This window comes from Scyliorhinus canicula, chromosome 7, assembly GCF_902713615.1.
Source record: "Scyliorhinus canicula chromosome 7, sScyCan1.1, whole genome shotgun sequence".
In the NCBI taxonomy this organism is placed as follows: Eukaryota; Metazoa; Chordata; class Chondrichthyes; order Carcharhiniformes; family Scyliorhinidae; genus Scyliorhinus; species Scyliorhinus canicula.
The window spans coordinates 164,123,684-164,142,312 of NC_052152.1; the positions used below are offsets into that span (position 1 = coordinate 164,123,684).

The 18,629-nt window shown below is 48.5% G+C and overlaps 1 protein-coding gene across 2 annotated transcripts in view; it reads left to right on the forward strand.

Annotated features, from left to right (window-relative positions):
• Positions 1–18,629, forward strand: part of LOC119969494 (cadherin-4-like) — an 859,326-nt gene that overhangs the window by 619,752 nt on the left and 220,945 nt on the right. For both annotated transcript variants that reach the window (XM_038803180.1, XM_038803181.1), the window contains one exon: positions 13,693–13,848. In XM_038803180.1, coding sequence (XP_038659108.1) covers positions 13,693–13,848 — 156 coding nt within the window. The remainder of the gene's footprint in view (positions 1–13,692; positions 13,849–18,629) is intronic.

Consider the following 18,629-nt stretch of genomic DNA (forward strand, 5'->3'; position numbering starts at 1 on the left):
GTTTCAAGAAGATATGTACTGAGCAAGGGACTGTTAAAAGGATACAAGGTTGCCCGTTGACATATCATCTGCATGGGCAATCTTCCAACCAATGATGGAGAATTTGCTGCAAAGTCCTGGTGTACTTGGGTGACATCCTGGTGATGGGGAGTTCGCATGAAGAACATCTGGTCAGCCAGGAGGAAGTCTTTAAGTGGTTTAGAGATGCAAGTATAAGACCGAAAATGGGAAAAGTGCACCTTATTTAGGGTTTAATGTTGATGCCAAAGGTGTGACCCCTTAGAAAAAAAGATGAAAGAAATCAGAGGGCTTAGAACATGGAACATACAGTGCAGAAGGAGGCCATTCGGCTATCGAGTCTGCACCGACCAACTTAAGCCCTCACTTCCACCCTATCCCCGTAACCCAATAACCCCTCCTAACCTTTTTGGTCACTAAGGGCAATTTATCATGGCCAATATACCTAACCTGCATGTCTTTGGACTGTGGGAGGAAACCCACGCACACACAGGGATAACGTGCAGACTCTTCACAGACAGTGACCCAGCGGGGACTTGAACCTGGGACTGTGGTGCTGTGAAGCCACAGTGCTATCCACTTATGCTACCCTGCTGCCGGCACCAATAAAAGTTGCGGAATTAAAATCGATTCTGGGTATGGTCAATTATTACAACTGACTTATACCAAACTTAGTAACAACATTAGCCTCTGCACTACCTCTTGGAAAAGTATCAGTGCTGGCACTGGAAGGAATTGTAAAGACAAGCCTTCCAACAGGTTAAGCTGGCTTTACAATCGTCCAATTTACTAGTTCTTTTTGACCCAGATAAACAGATAATCTTAACATGTGATGCTTCACACTATGGTACAGGAGCCATCCTAGAAAATAGAATACAGCACCAATCGACCTTTTGCTTTCACTTCCTCGACGTTAACCGATGCAGAAAGAAGATATTCGCAAATTGAAAAGAGGGCTGGCTGTAGTGCAAGGTGTGAAAAGGTTTCACCAATATGTTTATGGTCGCCATTTTAACCATCATTACTGATCACAAAGCGTTATTGGGATTACTCCGTGAGAAGTAGGGGGTCCCAGGTGGTGATACCACCTGTGGTAAGAGATCTGCGATTACAAGAACTACATTGCGTGCATCCTGGATGTTGGCCAGGAGCTACATCTGGTGGCCAAGCATCGGCAACAAAATGAAAAATTTGGTCCAGCATTGTGATTTTTGCCAGTCACAACAGACCTGCCACCTGAGGCTCAATGCATCCCTGGGAAATGGCTCGGACGCCCTTAGACGAGATTTCATATGGATTGTACCAGTCCCTACCTCGTCAAAAGGTTCTTAGTAGTGATGAATGCACACTCATAGTGGCTAGATGTGCAAGAAATGTGTACAATGACTTTGGCAATCACCTTCGAAAGGTTAAGTCAGACCTTTGTGATACACGGCCTCCGAGAAGTTATTATTTTGAATAATGGTACCACCTTTTCCCTCCCTAAGAGCACTGTGGGTGTACCTACACCACCTTCTCAAGGGCATTTTGGGATGGACAATAAATGTTGGCCTCGCCAAATGAATTTTAAAAATGTTCTTTCCCCGTGCTTCTTCAGGTGAAGGCCAGTCTCAATGAGGGCGGCAATGTCAAAATGGACCTTGGCAAAAGCCTGTTTGTGACTTTATTTAATGTGGGGCATTAATGGCCGCATGATAGCACGGTAGCGCAAGTGGCTAGCACTGTGGCTTCACAGCACCAGGGTCCCAGGTTCGATTCCCCGCTGGTCACTGTCTGTGCAGAGTCTGCATATTCTCCCCGTGTCTGCGTGGATTTCCTCCCAGTTCTCCGGTTTCCTCCCACGGTCCAAAGAAGTGCAGGTTAGGTTGATTGGCCATGCTAAATTGCCCTTAGTGTCCAAAAGGTCAGGAGGGGTTGTTGGATTCCAGGGATAGGGTGGAAGTGAGGGCTTAAGTGGTTCGGTGCAGACTCGATGGGCCGAATAGCCTCCTCCTGCACTGTATGTTCTATGATCTTGACTGGATTGTAGGTCAGATATTGGTGATCTTTCGAACCAGGACCACCCTACCTTTGTATCTTTTCTCAACCCTCGCAGTTGGTGAGATGGATAGCCTATCTTTGTCTGTTCTGCCATTGAAGACTTTTTGGACTGTACTTTATCTGGCATCTCTGGCCACCCCCCACACACCCCACTTGCCATCATAGGTCTCCCTACCAGGAGCAAACAGTACTGTACAGTCTGATACACTGATGGAGCCAGAAAATCAGCAGGGATTGAGATTGGAGCATTTATGCAAAGCTGGTTTGACTGGACTCCAAGCTGGTCTCAGTCTTCAGAGCCAATGGTGTGAGATATGAATTTCCAGCCTGCTGTAAGCATTCACCATTTTTGATGGTTTACTTCCAGTGCTTTCTTGAATGTTCGGTCAATTAGGTTGATTTAATTTGGTATTTTTCTACTAGCGACATTTTGAAATGAAATTCTATTCCTGTTAGTTGAAGGACTTGCCACTCAATGGAAGTGTCTTGAGCTTTCATCGCTGGTGATGTCATTGCACACCCACACACCACAGAAGCTGACAAGCCTCTCCTTGTGATTTATTTTAATGGATTCTTTAAAAATGATTTGAATTTTATTGAAAACCACATAAAATCACTGGAGCTTGGGAACAGCTGGACGAAGAATGTTTGTTTCAACAGGAAATAGAATGCTATAAATCATAGCAAGCTGGCATCGTAATGACATCACTGGCACGCTTCAGGCATTTACTCGGGCATATCAGACTCCGCAGAGCAGTGCCAACACAGAATAGTATGGCACTCAAAGTTTTATTATTTATGTCTGGTGTTTAAATATCTTGCTCCTATTTCTTATGATTGTATCTTATATTGTGCCCATGGGCGGCACGGTAACACAGTGGTTAGCACTGTTGCTTCACAGAGCCAGAGTGCTAGGTTCGATTCCCAGCTTGGGTACTGTCTGTGCGGAGTTTGCACATTCTCCCCGTGTCTGCGTGGGTTTCCTCCGGGTGCTCCGGTTTCCTCCCACAAGTCCCGAAGGACCTGCTGTTAGGTAATTTGAATGTTGTGAATTCTCCCTCAGTGTACCCGAACAGGCGCCGGAATGTGGCAGCTTTTCACAGTAACTTCATTGCGGTGTTAATGTAAGCCTACTTGTGAAAATAAAGATTATAAAAAAATGTCTATATGTTGGGTAAGGAATAACAAACACACTTTAACTAAAAAGTTATAAAGAACAAAATTAAATGTAGATAGTCCTCAAAACATTCAGTCATATGCATAGTAAACATTGCAGCCAATTTGTAATCAGCAAGATCCCATGAACATTGAATAAGCACACCATTCATTTTTGGTGATATTGGTCTTTTTGGTCAGGACACCAGAAGAACGAATGCCTTGCACTTTTTTTGAGTTGCATCATTGGATCCTTTACATCAAACTAAACAGGCAGCTGCAACTGCAATTTACTGTCTCGGCCCAAATTTCTGTGACAGTACAGTATTCCCTCGGCGCTTCATTGAACTATCTACTCTTACAGTATGGATTGGGCTTTGAACCCATAACCTCCTAGCAGAGGCATGAGGACAGATTATAGAGCTCAGCTGGCATTCATTCAAATTATATAATTGCGAGTATTATGGCTTATTATTGATCTGACTATTAAGCGGCAGATTTGTTTTGAAAGCTAACAGGATTATCTGGTTCTTTGTTAAGTAAGGAGTAGAATGAAAACCAACTTCATTCTCGAGCTGAACTATGTTGAATACTCCCAGAAGGTTTGACCATATTGATAGAAAGAACATATCAGATTGAATGGTCAACCTGATTCACCAATTTTGCTGCTGCTGCATCTGGATGATGGCAATACACAGCCATGTTACATAACAAGCATGCAAATCAGGAGTAGGACTAGGCCATTCAGCCCCTTGAGCATGCTCCAGCATTTAATGAGATCATGGCTGATTCTATTGTAACCTTAACTCCACATCCCCAACTACCCCAATTACCTTTTACCTTGTTGATATCAAGAATCTCTCTAGCTCTGCTTTAAAAATATCCAAAGTATCTGCTTCCATTGCCTTTTGAAGAAGAGTTCCAAAGACTTGTGACCCTCGGAGAAAGAAATTCTCCTCATCTCAGTCTTAAATGGCGACCCCTTATTTTTAAGCAGTGACGTCTAGTACTAGATTCTCCCATAAGAGGAAATAAGCTCTTCACATTTGCCTTGTCAAGACCTTTCAGGATCTTAAATGTTTCAATCAATCATGTTGCATAGGTTGGGTAAAATGTGAGGACAGTAGGATGCAATGTGCCTGACACAAGATGCATTGGAGCATGAAGTTGAGTACTTGCCAGCCTAGTGAACAAATACAAAGGTGTGGTGAACGTATTGCATTAACCATTCACCATGTATGTAACTGTACCATGCTGTTGCCCTGAGGGCTCCACCTATGGACCATTGTAAGGTATTACCTGTGATGTATCATGTCGGTGCCTTTGTGGGCTTCGCCCCTGGCTCCTCCACTTGAGGGGAGGTATAAGGAGCAGTAGCCCTGCAGGCGGCTCTCAGTAGCAGAGCAGTCGCAGGCAGGCACTTTTCTAGTCGATTAAAGCCACAGTTCACTTCAACTCCTTGTTTCGCATGAATTGATGGTCGCATCAATTTAATCAACTACAACACCACAATGGAATCGGCCCTCAAACCTGACCGACTGGAACTTGACCTGCAAGCCGCGGAGGCGAAAGGGATTTTTTCGCAATGGCTCCGCTGTTTCGAGGCTTACCTCGCAGCCTCCTTCTCGCCTTCCGTCTCCGACGATCAGAAGCTGAGCCGCCTCCACGCCCAGGTGAGCCATCGAATCTCTGTACAACTCGAGGAAGCTTCCACATACGCAGACGCCCTTGTGATGCTGAAGCGTCTATATGTAAGGCCAGTGAACGAGGTGTACGTGCAGCAACTACTCACTACTCGCTGCCAATGCCCCGGGGAAGCACTGGAGGAGTACCTACGCGACCTCAAAGTCCTTGCACGAAGTTGCAACTACCAGGCCGTTACGGCCACTCAACATATGGACCTCGCAGTCCAGGGTGCCTACGTGGCTGGAGCCAGGTCCAACTACGTAAGACAGCGCCTACTTGAGAAGGGTGCCCTAGACCTGGAAGAGACGGTAAAGCTAGCCTCCTCCCTAGACGTTGCGTTCCAAAGCCTCAACGCGTTCCCGTCTGATCATGCGACCCCCTCATGGATCCCCGACCAAAGAGTACCCCAGGCCTGTGCCGTGTGGCTGCCCGTCCAACCCGGGGGGCTACCCTGCTATTTCTGCGGCCAGCATCACCCCAGGAGGCGCTGCCCGGCCCGGAACGCGAACTGCAGCGACTGCGGGAAAAAAGGACATTTTGCTAAGGTTTGCCTGGCCATGTCCAAACCCTCAATCACAGGCCAGACCCTTAGACTCATAGGCCCGCAGATCCCGCAGTGTAGCAGCTTGCCTGCCGGCTACGACTCCGTACGCGTCATCAACCTCGTGCTGTCCGTAGGGGCAGCCATCTCCAAGCCCACACAAAGTGTGCGACTCATGGGGGCCGCCATCTTGGCCATTCTCGCCCATGCGGCCCGCCACGTGCGACTCATGGGGGCCGCCAACTTGGACGCCATCTTCCTCGCCGCCCAACACGTGTGACCGACGGGGGCCGCCATCTTGGCCGCCACCTGCAACGCTGCCCGACACGTGCGACTGACGGAGTCAGCCATCTTGGGACCACCCCAGCACCTCCGACCACGCTGGCTACCCGCAACTCACGCGGTCACCCTGGATCAGTCGCGACCCAAACACCTCCGGAGCTCCATGTTGACCGTCCGGGTAAATGGGCACGAAACACCTTGCCTGTTCAACTCCGTGAGCACGGAGAGCTGTATTCATCCAGACATCGTAAGACGCTACTCATTCCCAAACCATCTCCCTCTCTTCTGGGTCGCACTCGGTGCAGATCCGGATGTGCACTACCGCAACCCTAGCAATACAGAGCGCTGGGTACGCCGATTTTAAGTTATATGTAATCCCCGACCTCTCCGCTCCTCTCCTGTTGGGACTGGACTTCCAATGTAACCTCAAGAGCCTAACTCTGAAATTCGGCGGCACCCTAACCCACTCACCGTATGTAGCCTCGCGGCACCAAAAGTCGACCCTCCCCCACCCTTCGCAAATCTCACCGCTGACTGTAAGCCAGTCGCCACCAGAAGCAGGCAGTATAGCATTCAGAAAGGACTATTATCAGGTCCGAGGTCCAGCGACTCTTGTGGAAGGGGATCATCGAGGCCAGCAATAGCCCCTGGAGAGCTCAGGTGGTAGTCGTCAGGCAGGGGAAAAGAACCGGATGGTTGTAGATTACAGCCAAACCATAAACCGGTACACGCATCTCGATGCGTACCCCCTTCCCCGGATCGCAGACATGGTTAACCAGATCGCACACTACCGGGTGTTCTCCACGGTGGACCTGAAGTCTGCGTACCACCAGCTCCCAATCCGCCCGGGGGACCGCCACTACACGGCCTTTGAGACAGACGGCCACCTCTTCCACTTCCTCCGGGTCCCCTTCGGCATCACAAACAGGGTCTCGGTCTTTCAAAGAACCATGGACCAAATGGTGGACCAGTACGGGCTGCGGGCCACATTTCCATATTTGGACAACGTCACCATCTGCGGCCATGATCAGCAGGACCACAATGCCAACCTCCAGAGATTTCTCCAAACCGCCCAAACCCTTAACCTCACTTACAACAAGGAGAAATGCGTTTTCCGGTAAACCGGACTAGCCATCCTCAGCTACGTCGTGGAAAACGGGGTTCTAGGACCCGACCCCGACTGTATGAGCCCCCTCCTGCAACTCCTCCTCCCCACTGCCCCAAGGCCCTGAAAAAGTGCCTTGGGTTCTTTTCCTATTACGCCCAGTGGGTCCCCAAATATGCGGACAAAGCCCACCCACTAATCAAGGCCACCGTCTTCCCACTGGCGGCCGAGCGCCGCCAGGCCTTCAGCTGCATCAAGGCGGACATCGCCAAAGCCACGATGCGCGCGGTGGATGATCCCGTCCCCTTCCAGGTGGAGAGCGATGCGTCAGAGGTCGCCCTCGCCTCTACCCTCAATCAGGCAGGCAGGCCAGTAGCATTTTTTTCACATACCCTCACCACCTCTGAAATTCGACACTCCTCAGTCGAAAAAGAAGCCCAAGCTATCGTGGAAGCCACGTGGCACTGGAAGCACTACCTCACTGGTAGGAGGTTTAACCTCGTCTCCAACCAACAATCGGTAGGCTTCATGTTCGATAATACACAGCGGGGCAAAATTAAGAATGATAGAGATTAAGATCTTGAGGTGGAGGATCAAACTCTCCACCTATAATTATGATATAGTATTTCGTCCTGGGAAGCTCAACGAGCCCCCAGATGCCCTGTCCCGCAGCACATGCGCCAGCGCGCAAGATGACCGACTCCGGTCTATCCACGATGACCTCTGCCACCCGGGTGTCACCCGGCTTCTCCACTACATCAAGGCCCGCCACCTGCCCTACTCCACTGAGGAGGTCAGAGCTATGACCAGGGACTGCCCGATCTACGCGGAGTGCAAGCCGCACTTCTATTGACCAGATAAGGCCCACCTGGTAAAGGCATCCCGATCCTTTGAGCGCCTCAGAATCGTTTACAAAGGGCCCCTCCCCTCCACCAATCGCAACACATATTTCCTCAACGTCATTGACGAATTCTCCTGCTTCCCCTTTGCAATCCCTTGTCCCGACCTGGCTGCCGCCACCGTCATTAAAGCCCTACGTAGTGCCTTCACCCTGTTTGGTTTCCCCACGTATGTTCACAGTGACCGGGGCTCGTCGTTAATGAGCGACGAACTGCATAAGCATCTGCTCAGTAAGGGCATCGCCTCGAGCAGGACTACCAGTTATAACCCCCGGGGAAATGGGCAGGTGGAGAGGGAGAATGCGACGGTCTGGAAGGCCGTCCTCCTGGCTCTACAGTCTAGGAACTCCCAGTTTCCCACTGGCAGGAGGTCCTCCCCGACGCACTCCACTCTATTAGGTCCCTCCTTTACATGGCCACAAACGAGACCTCGCATGACACCCTGTTTGTTTTCCCCAGGAATTCCATCTCCGGGCCTTGCTTCTGTCCTGGCTGAAGACACGGGGCCCCGTCCTACTCCGCAAACACGTCAGGAACCGTAAGTCCGACCCCCTGGTCAAGAGGGTCCAGCTTCTACACACCAATCCCCAGTACACATACATAGAACACCCCGACGGCCAACAGGATACTGTTTCCCTCCGGGACCTGGCACCCACAGGTTCCACTACCACCGCCACCCCAACTTACCCCGCCCAACCTACGCTGACCAGTGCCCCCACCCCTACATGGCACCCGCACCCCCTCCCGCCCCCCCATTCCCCCTTCATCGACCCACAGGAACGAAGCTCCAGAAGACATGCTCCTGGAGTCCGCGTCTGTACCAGTGTTCTAGTCGATTAAAGCCACAGTTTACTTCAACTCCTTGTTTTGCGTGAATTGATGGTCACATCAAAGGGGGAATGCAATGATCTGTGACCAAATGAGAGAGAGTGAGAGGCTATGGGCATAATATGGAGGGGTGTGCTCTCAGTTTCCAGTGGGTGGTGTCTGTAAGCTAGTGCCCAGTCAAAGGGTAACTGGGTGAGTATCATGTTTAAGAAGATAATTTAAAACGATTGTGAGTTCACAAGGCACAAACGTTGTCCAAGTGGAAAAAAGAAAACAGTCTTTGCTCCAGGTGGTTGAAGATTTCAGGCAGTACTTTCATGTTATGAAACATAATAGTGAGTGTGGTTCTAGGGATGGGTAAGTCACCAACCTGAGTGGCAAAGGCATTGGCAGCAGAGATGAATTTGTCACCTGTTAATTTCTTAAAACAGATTTAAACAAAGTGATGCTAGCACTGATCCCTGGAGGAGAGACCATTGATTTGGTACCTCGACAAGCGAGTGCAGTTCGTCATGTGTACCTGAAATGTCAGCCTCAAGACAGTAAACCAACAAAGCAAGTAGCCCAATATGGTAGAATTCTTGATATCTTTACAGAATCCAATGTATCAGACAATGCCATTGACTGTTGTTGGATCAAGAAGTGCAAGACCAATATTAAGTTTTATTTGGAGATACATCATCAGTGATAGGGTTGAAGGACCCAGTATCGCACGGGAATGCAATAATCTGTGACTGAATGAGAGAGTGAGAGGCGATGGGCATAATATGGAGGGGTGCGCTTCAGAACCCACTTAGCCGTGCTTGCGCCACATAACCGCCACCCGGCATCTATGCATGGCTGAGAAGACCCTGGCTGGGTGCCGTTCAGTACTGGTCCCCACGAACGGGGAGTAGGTGGAACGGTACCTGGGTTACCTCCCAGGTGATCAGAAGCCCCTGTGTGGTCGGCACCTGGGCAGGTTGGCACTCTGGCACTGTTGGTGCCACCGAGGAACCTTGGAACTGCCAGCCGGGCACCCTGGCATTACCAGCCTGGGCCACTGGCAGTGCCACCTTGGTGCCAGCCTGGCATTGCCAGCATGACCAGGTGGCACAGCCAGACTGGGCAGGGCACTGCCTGTGTGCCAGGTTGGCATTTTGCCTTTGCCGGGATTAGGCCAGGAGATGCCCTGCCTGTGTGAAGTGGGGTGCACGGGGGCTTGATTGACCCCCTTATAGGTGAGTTTTGGCATTGAGGGGTGTTGCATTGGGGAGGGTCAAGAGACCGGGAGATCATTTTAAGCTGGCATCCTAGTCTCTTCCTGCACAGAGCCTCTCCGCTTGCTGGAGCTCCTCACTGCAGGAAATGATACTGAGAGCGGCCTCAGGGGATTGGGGGGGGGGGGGGGGGGGTGTTCCCCACTGGGACACTAAAAACAAACAGAATGCCATTAGATAGTGGGGTCGTTCCCGACAGCGAATCCCGCCCAGGGATTAGTCAGATCGCGCCCAGTATTTCTTGTTGTTTGAGTGGAAATGAAGATAGTAGTTAAGGGGTAATCGTGAGCTATTTTCTGGTGTGATGTTAAAGAATTCTATGTTAGTAATGACGTTTGTTTGAATATTCCATATCCTTATTTCTTCGTGAAATTACTCCTGGAGAGAGGACGTAATTCGTTCCCCACAGTCTTTCAAAACTAAAATAAAATATTGGGGTTTTGGTCCAGTATCCTAAACACTGTTGGGGGTCTGGTCAGCTACCACAATGCTGCCAAATTGAAAAGACACTCAACATTACTGCATCGCCATTGAAGAAAGAAGATTAATCTCCTGGAATACTTTGAGGCAGGAAGATATACCGCCTCAATGGCACTTAATCTGGAAGATCCACCTGATAAATGTTCTCTTCACCCAATTCTGTGGTGTTCCGGGGTACAGGGTCCCTCGTAGCTTCCATTTCGAACTCTGGTGATAGTCCGAGACATTCTTCAGGCAAGTCCTGACTTCTGTACACCACATTGTTCCATCGTATTAGCGGGATGCAAATCAGTTCACGTCGGCCACCAGCGAGATTCCCAATTCACTATGGGGGGCAGCGGTGAAAGATCCCACAGGACATTCACGGCAGTGTGAAAGCGGTTTTTGGACTCACGCTGAATTCTCTCCCCCCCCCCCCCCCCCCCCCCCCCCCCCCCCCCCCCCCCCCTTACCCCTCACCCCTGTGGCCACCATGGAACCCACCGGGGGGGTGAATGTGGAATTATTGTGGGAGTTTGCCACTTTCAGTAGGCGAGTGGAAGCAGCATGATTAGATCTGTCTGTTGGACATTAAACATCATCCCAGCAACAGATGAAGCCCCAGTTTTTTGATTCTGGTAAACTTATCTGTTAGGATGTTGGCAATGGTGCTTCTATTGAGGGTTAAAGAGAGAAGAGTTTTTTGCGGGTTTGAGATAGTCATTAGCTGGCATTTATATGTTGCAGTTGTTACCTGCCATCTGTCAGTGTGTTATTCTGATCCTGCTGCAAGCTGGCCTGAGTGCTTCATTACCCAAGGCATTGAGAGTGGAGCTGAACACCGGATCATCAGTCAGCAACCCCAGTCTTTGGCCTTATGATGGAAGGAAGGTCATTGTTGAAGCAGCAAAGGATGGTTTGGGCTAACCATCATTGTTAAGGTCACACGAGGGTGAGATACCAGAGGATGTCTGTGCTTTCAGAATCAAATCCAACATCAACTCACTGCAGTTAAGAAAGCAGAGTTAAGTCCAGAATAAGCCGAGGAAAAGAAATAGGGGAACAGGTACATGTAAAAAATGAGAAATATACAGACACAATGGGTGTTGCAAGATTTACATATGCATCAATTTCAAAATTTTTTAACCTTCCTACCTAAAAAAGCTGCACTTGCAACTTATGCACGAGAGCAAATATAAGCAGAAAAGTTTTCTCTCTGTGTATCTCTGACTGAGTGTATATCATTGTGTTATTTTGTGTGTGTGTGTGTGTGTGTGTGTGTGATTTCCATCATCTGTTGGTCACAATAAGTGCAGCATCGGTTGGGTTTGCTGGATTATAGCTGGGAAGCGTAGTCATTTATTGTTTAAGTCACACTGGGTGTAATCTAACGGAAACTTTACTAAGTGTCATTTGTGGCAGGGTTTGCTAGGAGATTCCCCCCGGCTTTGTCGGCGAGTTCCCCACCACTATCTAACCACACTTGGGGCGCGATTTAACGGCAGCGTCGCAATTGAGCGGGAGTGCGAGGCAGCCGTTAGATCGTGGGAGAGGCCAAAATCGGGATCGTGCCAGGTACCGATCACTTTGCGATCTAACTGGCCTGTCCCCGTTGGCGAGAACTGAATCCCGCCGCAGCACAGTGAGAAACCAATTAAAGCTAATCTTCACACCATTAACGGGAACAACCCCCTTATCTACAGCCTCCCCAGCAAGCAGTAATGCAGGCTCTCATTAGTACACCTTTTTAAAAACTTGAAACTGGCAGAATGGCTGCTATGGGGATTTGAGGAGATGAGCAGCCATCTTTAATCCCGGGCAGTGAACCCAGGGGCACTTGGGTTGCTGCCCATTGCTCAGGTAGGGGGCAGCGGGTGTCTCTGCACCTGCGAATCCACCATGCCACCCCCTGGATCATGTTTACCCATAACGGGGACAATCCCAGGCCCTGCCTTTCTGTCCCACTGACCGCCCATAACGCCCATTGACTGTGGAGGCCTTGGGCCAGGCAGCTGAAGGCTATTTTTAAAAGAGAATTGGCAATCGTAGTTAAGTGCGCACTTCACACCTCCCACGTAGATTCCCGTGGGTAGATGGGCCATGTAGCATTTTGGTGTTATTGCCTCACATCCCAATTAGACCATGATGCCTGGATAATGTGCCTGAACACTGTGGGAAGTAACATCACGGGCGCAGCGGCCAACATCTGCAGACAGAGGCGCTGGGCCCCAGCACTGGGAACGTTTCTATGACCAGAGGGTGGGTGCGTGTACCAGGGAGGGGGCCAGCACCTGGTCCAGGTGCCATTTCGTACGCGTGTGTGGGATATAGTGGACCCCACTGTGGCCGGGAATGCATGGGCAGGGCATGTTGGATGGCAGGGAATGTGGGGGTAGGTGCTGGGAGCAGGGAGCAATGGGGAAATCGAGTATAGTGGGGTGAAAGAGACCACTGGTTTTCAGGCTCACATCCTTTCCGATTCCTTACAGATATTACATGGGGTGGATTATATCTTGCACCCCTCGGAGGCTGCCTTCACAGTGCTGCAGGCAAGGGGGTCAGACGTCGGAGAAGGTGGCAGCAGTTTTGTCAACAGAGGCTCAAGGCAGCGACCCATGTGCAGCGCCCCGCCCCACAGCCTGAGGACCCGGCCACCCACCAGGCCAGGGAGGGAACCAGAGGGGGAGGCCAGCAACGGCCTAAACTGTACAGGCGTCGCTGGTTTTTCGAACAGATGACGGAGAGCGTGTGTCGCAGTGGGCTTCGTCTCAATGAGGAGATGGTGTGGCACCTGTACCAGTCCTCGCAGACCTGGCACCACGTGGAGAAGGAGGATACCTGCTGCCAGTGGCCGTCAAGGTCACTGCGGCCCTGAACTTTTACACCTTAGGTTTATTCCAGGGGGGCACTGCCAAGAGTAAGGGCCCAAGGGGGACCATGCCCATGAAAGGAGCGTGAACTCCACAAACCAGTCTGTCTCGAAGAGTATCAACTGGTTTATCAATTTCACAATATCTCGCTAATCTTCTTAAAGATGCTACAAACTGTAAAATACTTTCACCTATTTCCTGACACCTAAAGGGCAAAAATAGTTTCTGCCGGAAATGGGAACAGCACATCTGGACGCAAGCTCCATCTGCCAGTTTGGATACATCGTGGAGTCTCCACGTCTCTGAAAATCCAGGACAATGTTTTGGTCAATTTACCTATGATCTCCAAATATTATTAAGTTTAAAATCAATTCAGCTGGTGAATTTTTTGTCACGACACTGGCCATTTCCAAGAAATATTTTTTTGTAAAAAATTTGTATTAAGAACTTGACTGCCTCTCAACTATAGTCACCTAATACAGTCATTTAATAATATCACCTAATTATACTTTTGATAAGCTGCTAATATTTCACAATGTTTTAATTTCAGATTCGCTCAGATAAAGACCGGGAGATCCAGATCCGATACAGTATCACTGGACCAGGTGCTGACCAGCCACCCATGGAGGTCTTCAGTATTGATCAAGTTGCTGGTAAAATGCACGTTACAAGACCCCTGGATCGTGAGGATATAGCATCTTTTCATGTAAGGGCCCAACCTTTAATATTATTACTTCCTCCATTTCTAATTAACTTTCATGCTCGTAAACCAAAAACAGAAAATGACCCTATTTATTGCTGGTAAAAAGGCATCCATCACTGGCATTAACATTTCTAATTCTTCCAGGAAGAGGGCTAATTTTACGATATTTTCTTCTGAACATAATGTTGCAACTAAGCTAATGTAGGGGAGCAGTTTGATGTTTCAAAGTACTCACAATATTAGGGGCGTGATTCTCCGGACTGACAGCCGCGTGTTTCTCGGCAGCGCACCCTCCCTGGCAACGGGACGCTCCATTCCTGCCACCTGCCAATGGGATTTCCCATTGTGGCCACCCTACGCTGCTTGGAAACCTGCGGGCGTCAGTGCGCTGCTGGTGTAATGGAGAATCCCGCCAGCGGTGAATCCCCCCAAGGTTTCCGATATTGATATTGCAGATGAATGTTAGCATATCTGATGCCTACTTTGGACTGTCTTGAATAATTTGCCAATCAGAATCTATTAATTGATCAGTTTTCTTCAATAATATCTGATATTACTGCCGAAAAGATTCCAGATGTTAGTGTTATTCAGTTACAGTTGATCTTGTGTCCCCCATGTTTTCAAGATTAGTACTTGGACATTTCATCAATTGGATATGAACTAACTAAGATGCAGCTTATAATTTTTTGTGGCACCCAGCAACATACCAGACAATTCGTACAGAGAGAGTTAACAATTCCCAACAAACGCCAGTGAGATAAATGGCCAGATTCAATATTTGATTGATCACTACCATCTCACACTCTCAGGGCAGACTATCGCCTGTTTCTGTCGCTAATTAATTCCTGAACAGGTCACGTATCTGTCGCCTAGGGCATTATACCACATCAAGCATAACCACACTCACACACAAACTAAGGGGCAATTTAGCATGGTCCAATGTACCTCACCTTCATGTCTTTGGACTGTGGGAGGAAACCAGAGCACCCGGTGAAAACCACGGGAAAGAAAACAAAATTCCACACAGACAGTGCCCAGGCCGGAATCGAACCGTGGTCCCTGACGCTGTGAGGCAGCAGTACTAACCACAAGCACCACCGTGCCATCCTATGATACAATTAGGAGATAAATATTGGCCAGGACTCTAGGAGAACTTCCAAATCTTCTTCGAATTGTGCTGTGGGACCTTTTGTATCCAACCTACTGACCTCAGTTAAACATCTATTGCAGAAAAAACACATTTTGTTGAAGCTTTTTGTCTTGCACCCATCAAGATAAATGTAAGAGTAACAAAGTCATGGGGCACACAACTCGATACTGCAGGAGACGAGGATGCTGATTGGTTGGAAAGTAAACCATGATTAGTGGAAGTTTTGCGACGGAGAATGCTCCAGTTGATGGTGATTGGCAGTTAAGTGGCAAGCATTCACAGAATCACAGAATAATACAGCGTAGAAGAGGCCCTGTGGCCTATCGAGTCTGCAGTGAAAAACACTGACCTGCCTACCTAATCCCATCTTCCAGCACTTGGCCCATAGCCTTGAATATTATGACGTGCCAAGTGTTCATTTAGGTAATTGCTAAAGGATGTGAGGCAACCCGCTTTTATCACCCTCCCAGGCAGTGCATTCCAGACCATCACCACTCTCTGGGTAAAAATGTTCCCCCTCAAATTCCCCCTCAATCTCCTGCCCCTCACTTTGAATTTGTGACCCTCGTAACTGATCCTTCAACTAAGAGGAACAGTTGCTACCTAGCGTGGGTAGCGTGGGTTTCCTCTGGGCGCTCCGGTTTCCTCCCACAGTCCAAAGATGTGCGGGTTAGGTGGATTGGCCATGCTAAATTGCCCATAGTGTCCTAAAAAGTAAGGTTAAGGGGGGGGGGGGGGGTTGTTGGGTTACGGGTATAGGGTGGATACGTGGGTTTGAGTAGGGTGATCATTGCTCGGCACAACATCGAGGGCCGAAGGGCCTGTTCTGTGCTGTACTGTTCTATTCTATTCTATATACCGTGTCCATGACCCTCATAATCTTGTACAACTTGATCAGGTCGGTCCTCAGCCTTTGCTGATCCAGCAAAAACAACCCTAGCCAATCCAACCTCTCTTCAATACTTAATGTCCCATCCCAGGCAACATCCTGGTGAATTGCCTCTGCACCCCTCTAGTGCAATCACATCCTCCCTAAAATGTGGCGACCAGAATTGCACACAGTGCTCCAGCTGTGGCCTCATCAAAGTTCTCTCCACTCCAAACGACCTCCCTGCTTTTGTAATCTATGGCTCGATTGATAAAGGCAAGTGACCCGTATGTCTTTTCCATCACCCTATTAACCCGCCCTCTGCCTTCAAAGATCTATGGACAAACACACCAAGGTCCCTCTGTTCCTCGGAGCATTCATTAAATACTTCCTTATCACATTACTACTCCTTCCAAAGTGCATTACCTCACACTTTTCAGGGTTAAATTCCATCTGCCACTTTTCTGCCTATTTGACCACCCCATCTATATTTTCCTGTAACCCAAGACACTCAGGCTCACTGTTAACCCACCAGTCAATCTTTGTGACATCCACAAACTTACTGATCCTACCTCCCACATAATCACCTATGTCTTTTACATAAATGACAAACAATAGGGGACCCAGAACAGATCCCTGTGGTACGTCACTGGACACTGACATCCAGTTACTAAAGCAGCTGTCAGTCATCACCCTCTGTCTCCTACAGCTCAGCCAATTTTGGATCCACCTCAACAAGTTCCCCTGTATCCCATGTGCATTTGCCTTCTTTATAAGTATCCCATGTGGGACCTTGTCAAAGGTTTTGCTGAAATCCATTTAAACTGCACGACCCTCATCAACACATGCTCACCTGCTCAAAAAATTCAATCAGATTTGTTCAGCATGACCTTCCTCTGACAAAGCCATGCTGACTATTCCTGATCAAATCTTGCCTCTCCAAGTGGAGATAGATTGTTTGAAATGTTTTAAATCAAGCAGCTTGAATCTAATTGGTTAAGGCATTACCCTGTAGAATGAACCAGTCAGTGGGTGTCAGTTAATTTGTTTCATTGAAATAATGTTAGAAATGCTGGAGTGGAGCTTGAATTCATTGGCCAATCACATCCTGACTCCCCAGCTTTGGATTTGGGACTACCCCAATGTTACCCTGGGCGATCCGTCACAGATTCCCAGCTCTGGGTTTGTGCAGGAGTTGTCGAGAAGCACTAAGTTTGGCTGGAGAATTGCATTAGGCTGGGAACCGCCTGACAAAGCAATTTAAATCGGTAACTTCCAATGGCTCTGTCAGTTTTACAATAATAATCACTCTGAAGATGTTAGAAGAAATATAACCACCTCATAACTTCACCGTCACTACTTTCAAGACCCAAACCAAGCCCCCATGGGACTGTGCCCACATTCCCGAAGCCCCAGGGGACTCCTGCACATCACCCCTCCCAAACTAAGCACCCCAACCAATGGAATTCTCCACCACCGATCTATTCATCTGCACACATTTCCCTACATTCCTCAATCTGACCCAGCCCTCGACCCGTCACCAGCCGCCGCGACGCAATCCAACGCTCACCCTCAGCCTACCCGAGCATCACCCCACTTCCCCGACCTGGCCCGATGCAGCCCCCACCCAGCCTCACAGCCAAACCAACCTATACCCCCCACCTCCTGACCTGACCCACAGCTTCCCCTCCTGACCCCTTCCCTTGATGTCCGATCTCTTTTCCCACCCACTGAGGATGTTATGGCCCATTGTCCTGATACCAGAAACAAGAGTTCTAGATGCAGAGTCTTTTACTTAGAAATTAGAGGAATTGTTACTCACAAACATGATGGGAAAACTCATTAACAATTGCTGAGCTGATTGGATGTGTTGTCAACCCTTTATTTTCTTCACTTTTAGTATATTGGTCTGATTGTTTTATCTCGGTCTCTTAATTATGACTTTTATCTTTCATTTACATGACTTCCATTAACTCAGAATTACAGAGATTCCCTGCCTCATTCAGTAACTGCTGCCTTTTTATATTTAGGGAAGAGGGTAAATGCAACTCCTTACTTGGTAGGAAGACTGATTGATTTATTAATCGAAAAGAAAAAGATCAGAACTGCACTAAAAAAAATACACATTCCTTTGTGACTCCTTCAGAATTGCACAAAATACAAAATGGTCTTTATGGGATGTGAATGTCCGCGTTGCTGCCTGCTTCAACAGTTTTCTGCAAACACTGTGGGTTATTTTGGTCAAAGGTTGAGCTGTACATAAGACACGTTTGTTTAAAGGTCTGATTTTGAGGCTAATTGCTAATTACCATAATTTGAACCTGCCTTTCGACGCAAAACCTGTAAATTTAACACGCAAGTATTGATCAGTAGCAATATCATATATGTACTCCTTGCACTTCTACTTCATGACAGAAAATGTGTCGGTTTTCACTGCTGTTCTTGGAGGGCCAGACAAGGAGAGACTACCTGTACCTGCAGAGGGCAAAGAGCCCTCCGTTGCCCCCTTTCTTACAGCAGCTGCCACCCTGCCTGGTCTCATGTTCTTCTCCCATTCCTACTCTATGCCAAGGGATACCCTGAACAAAATGCCCCGGATCAAGCATTCATTTTCTCCCAATGAATATTTTATGGTCTCCAATAAGGCAGAATAGTGCAGCATTCACTCTCTTCGGATGACATCATTAGAGAATTTCCAGAATAAATGTTGATTAGTGAAGGCCTGGTTAACAGTCGCAGAAAGCCTCCAGATGTGTGTCCAAAGTC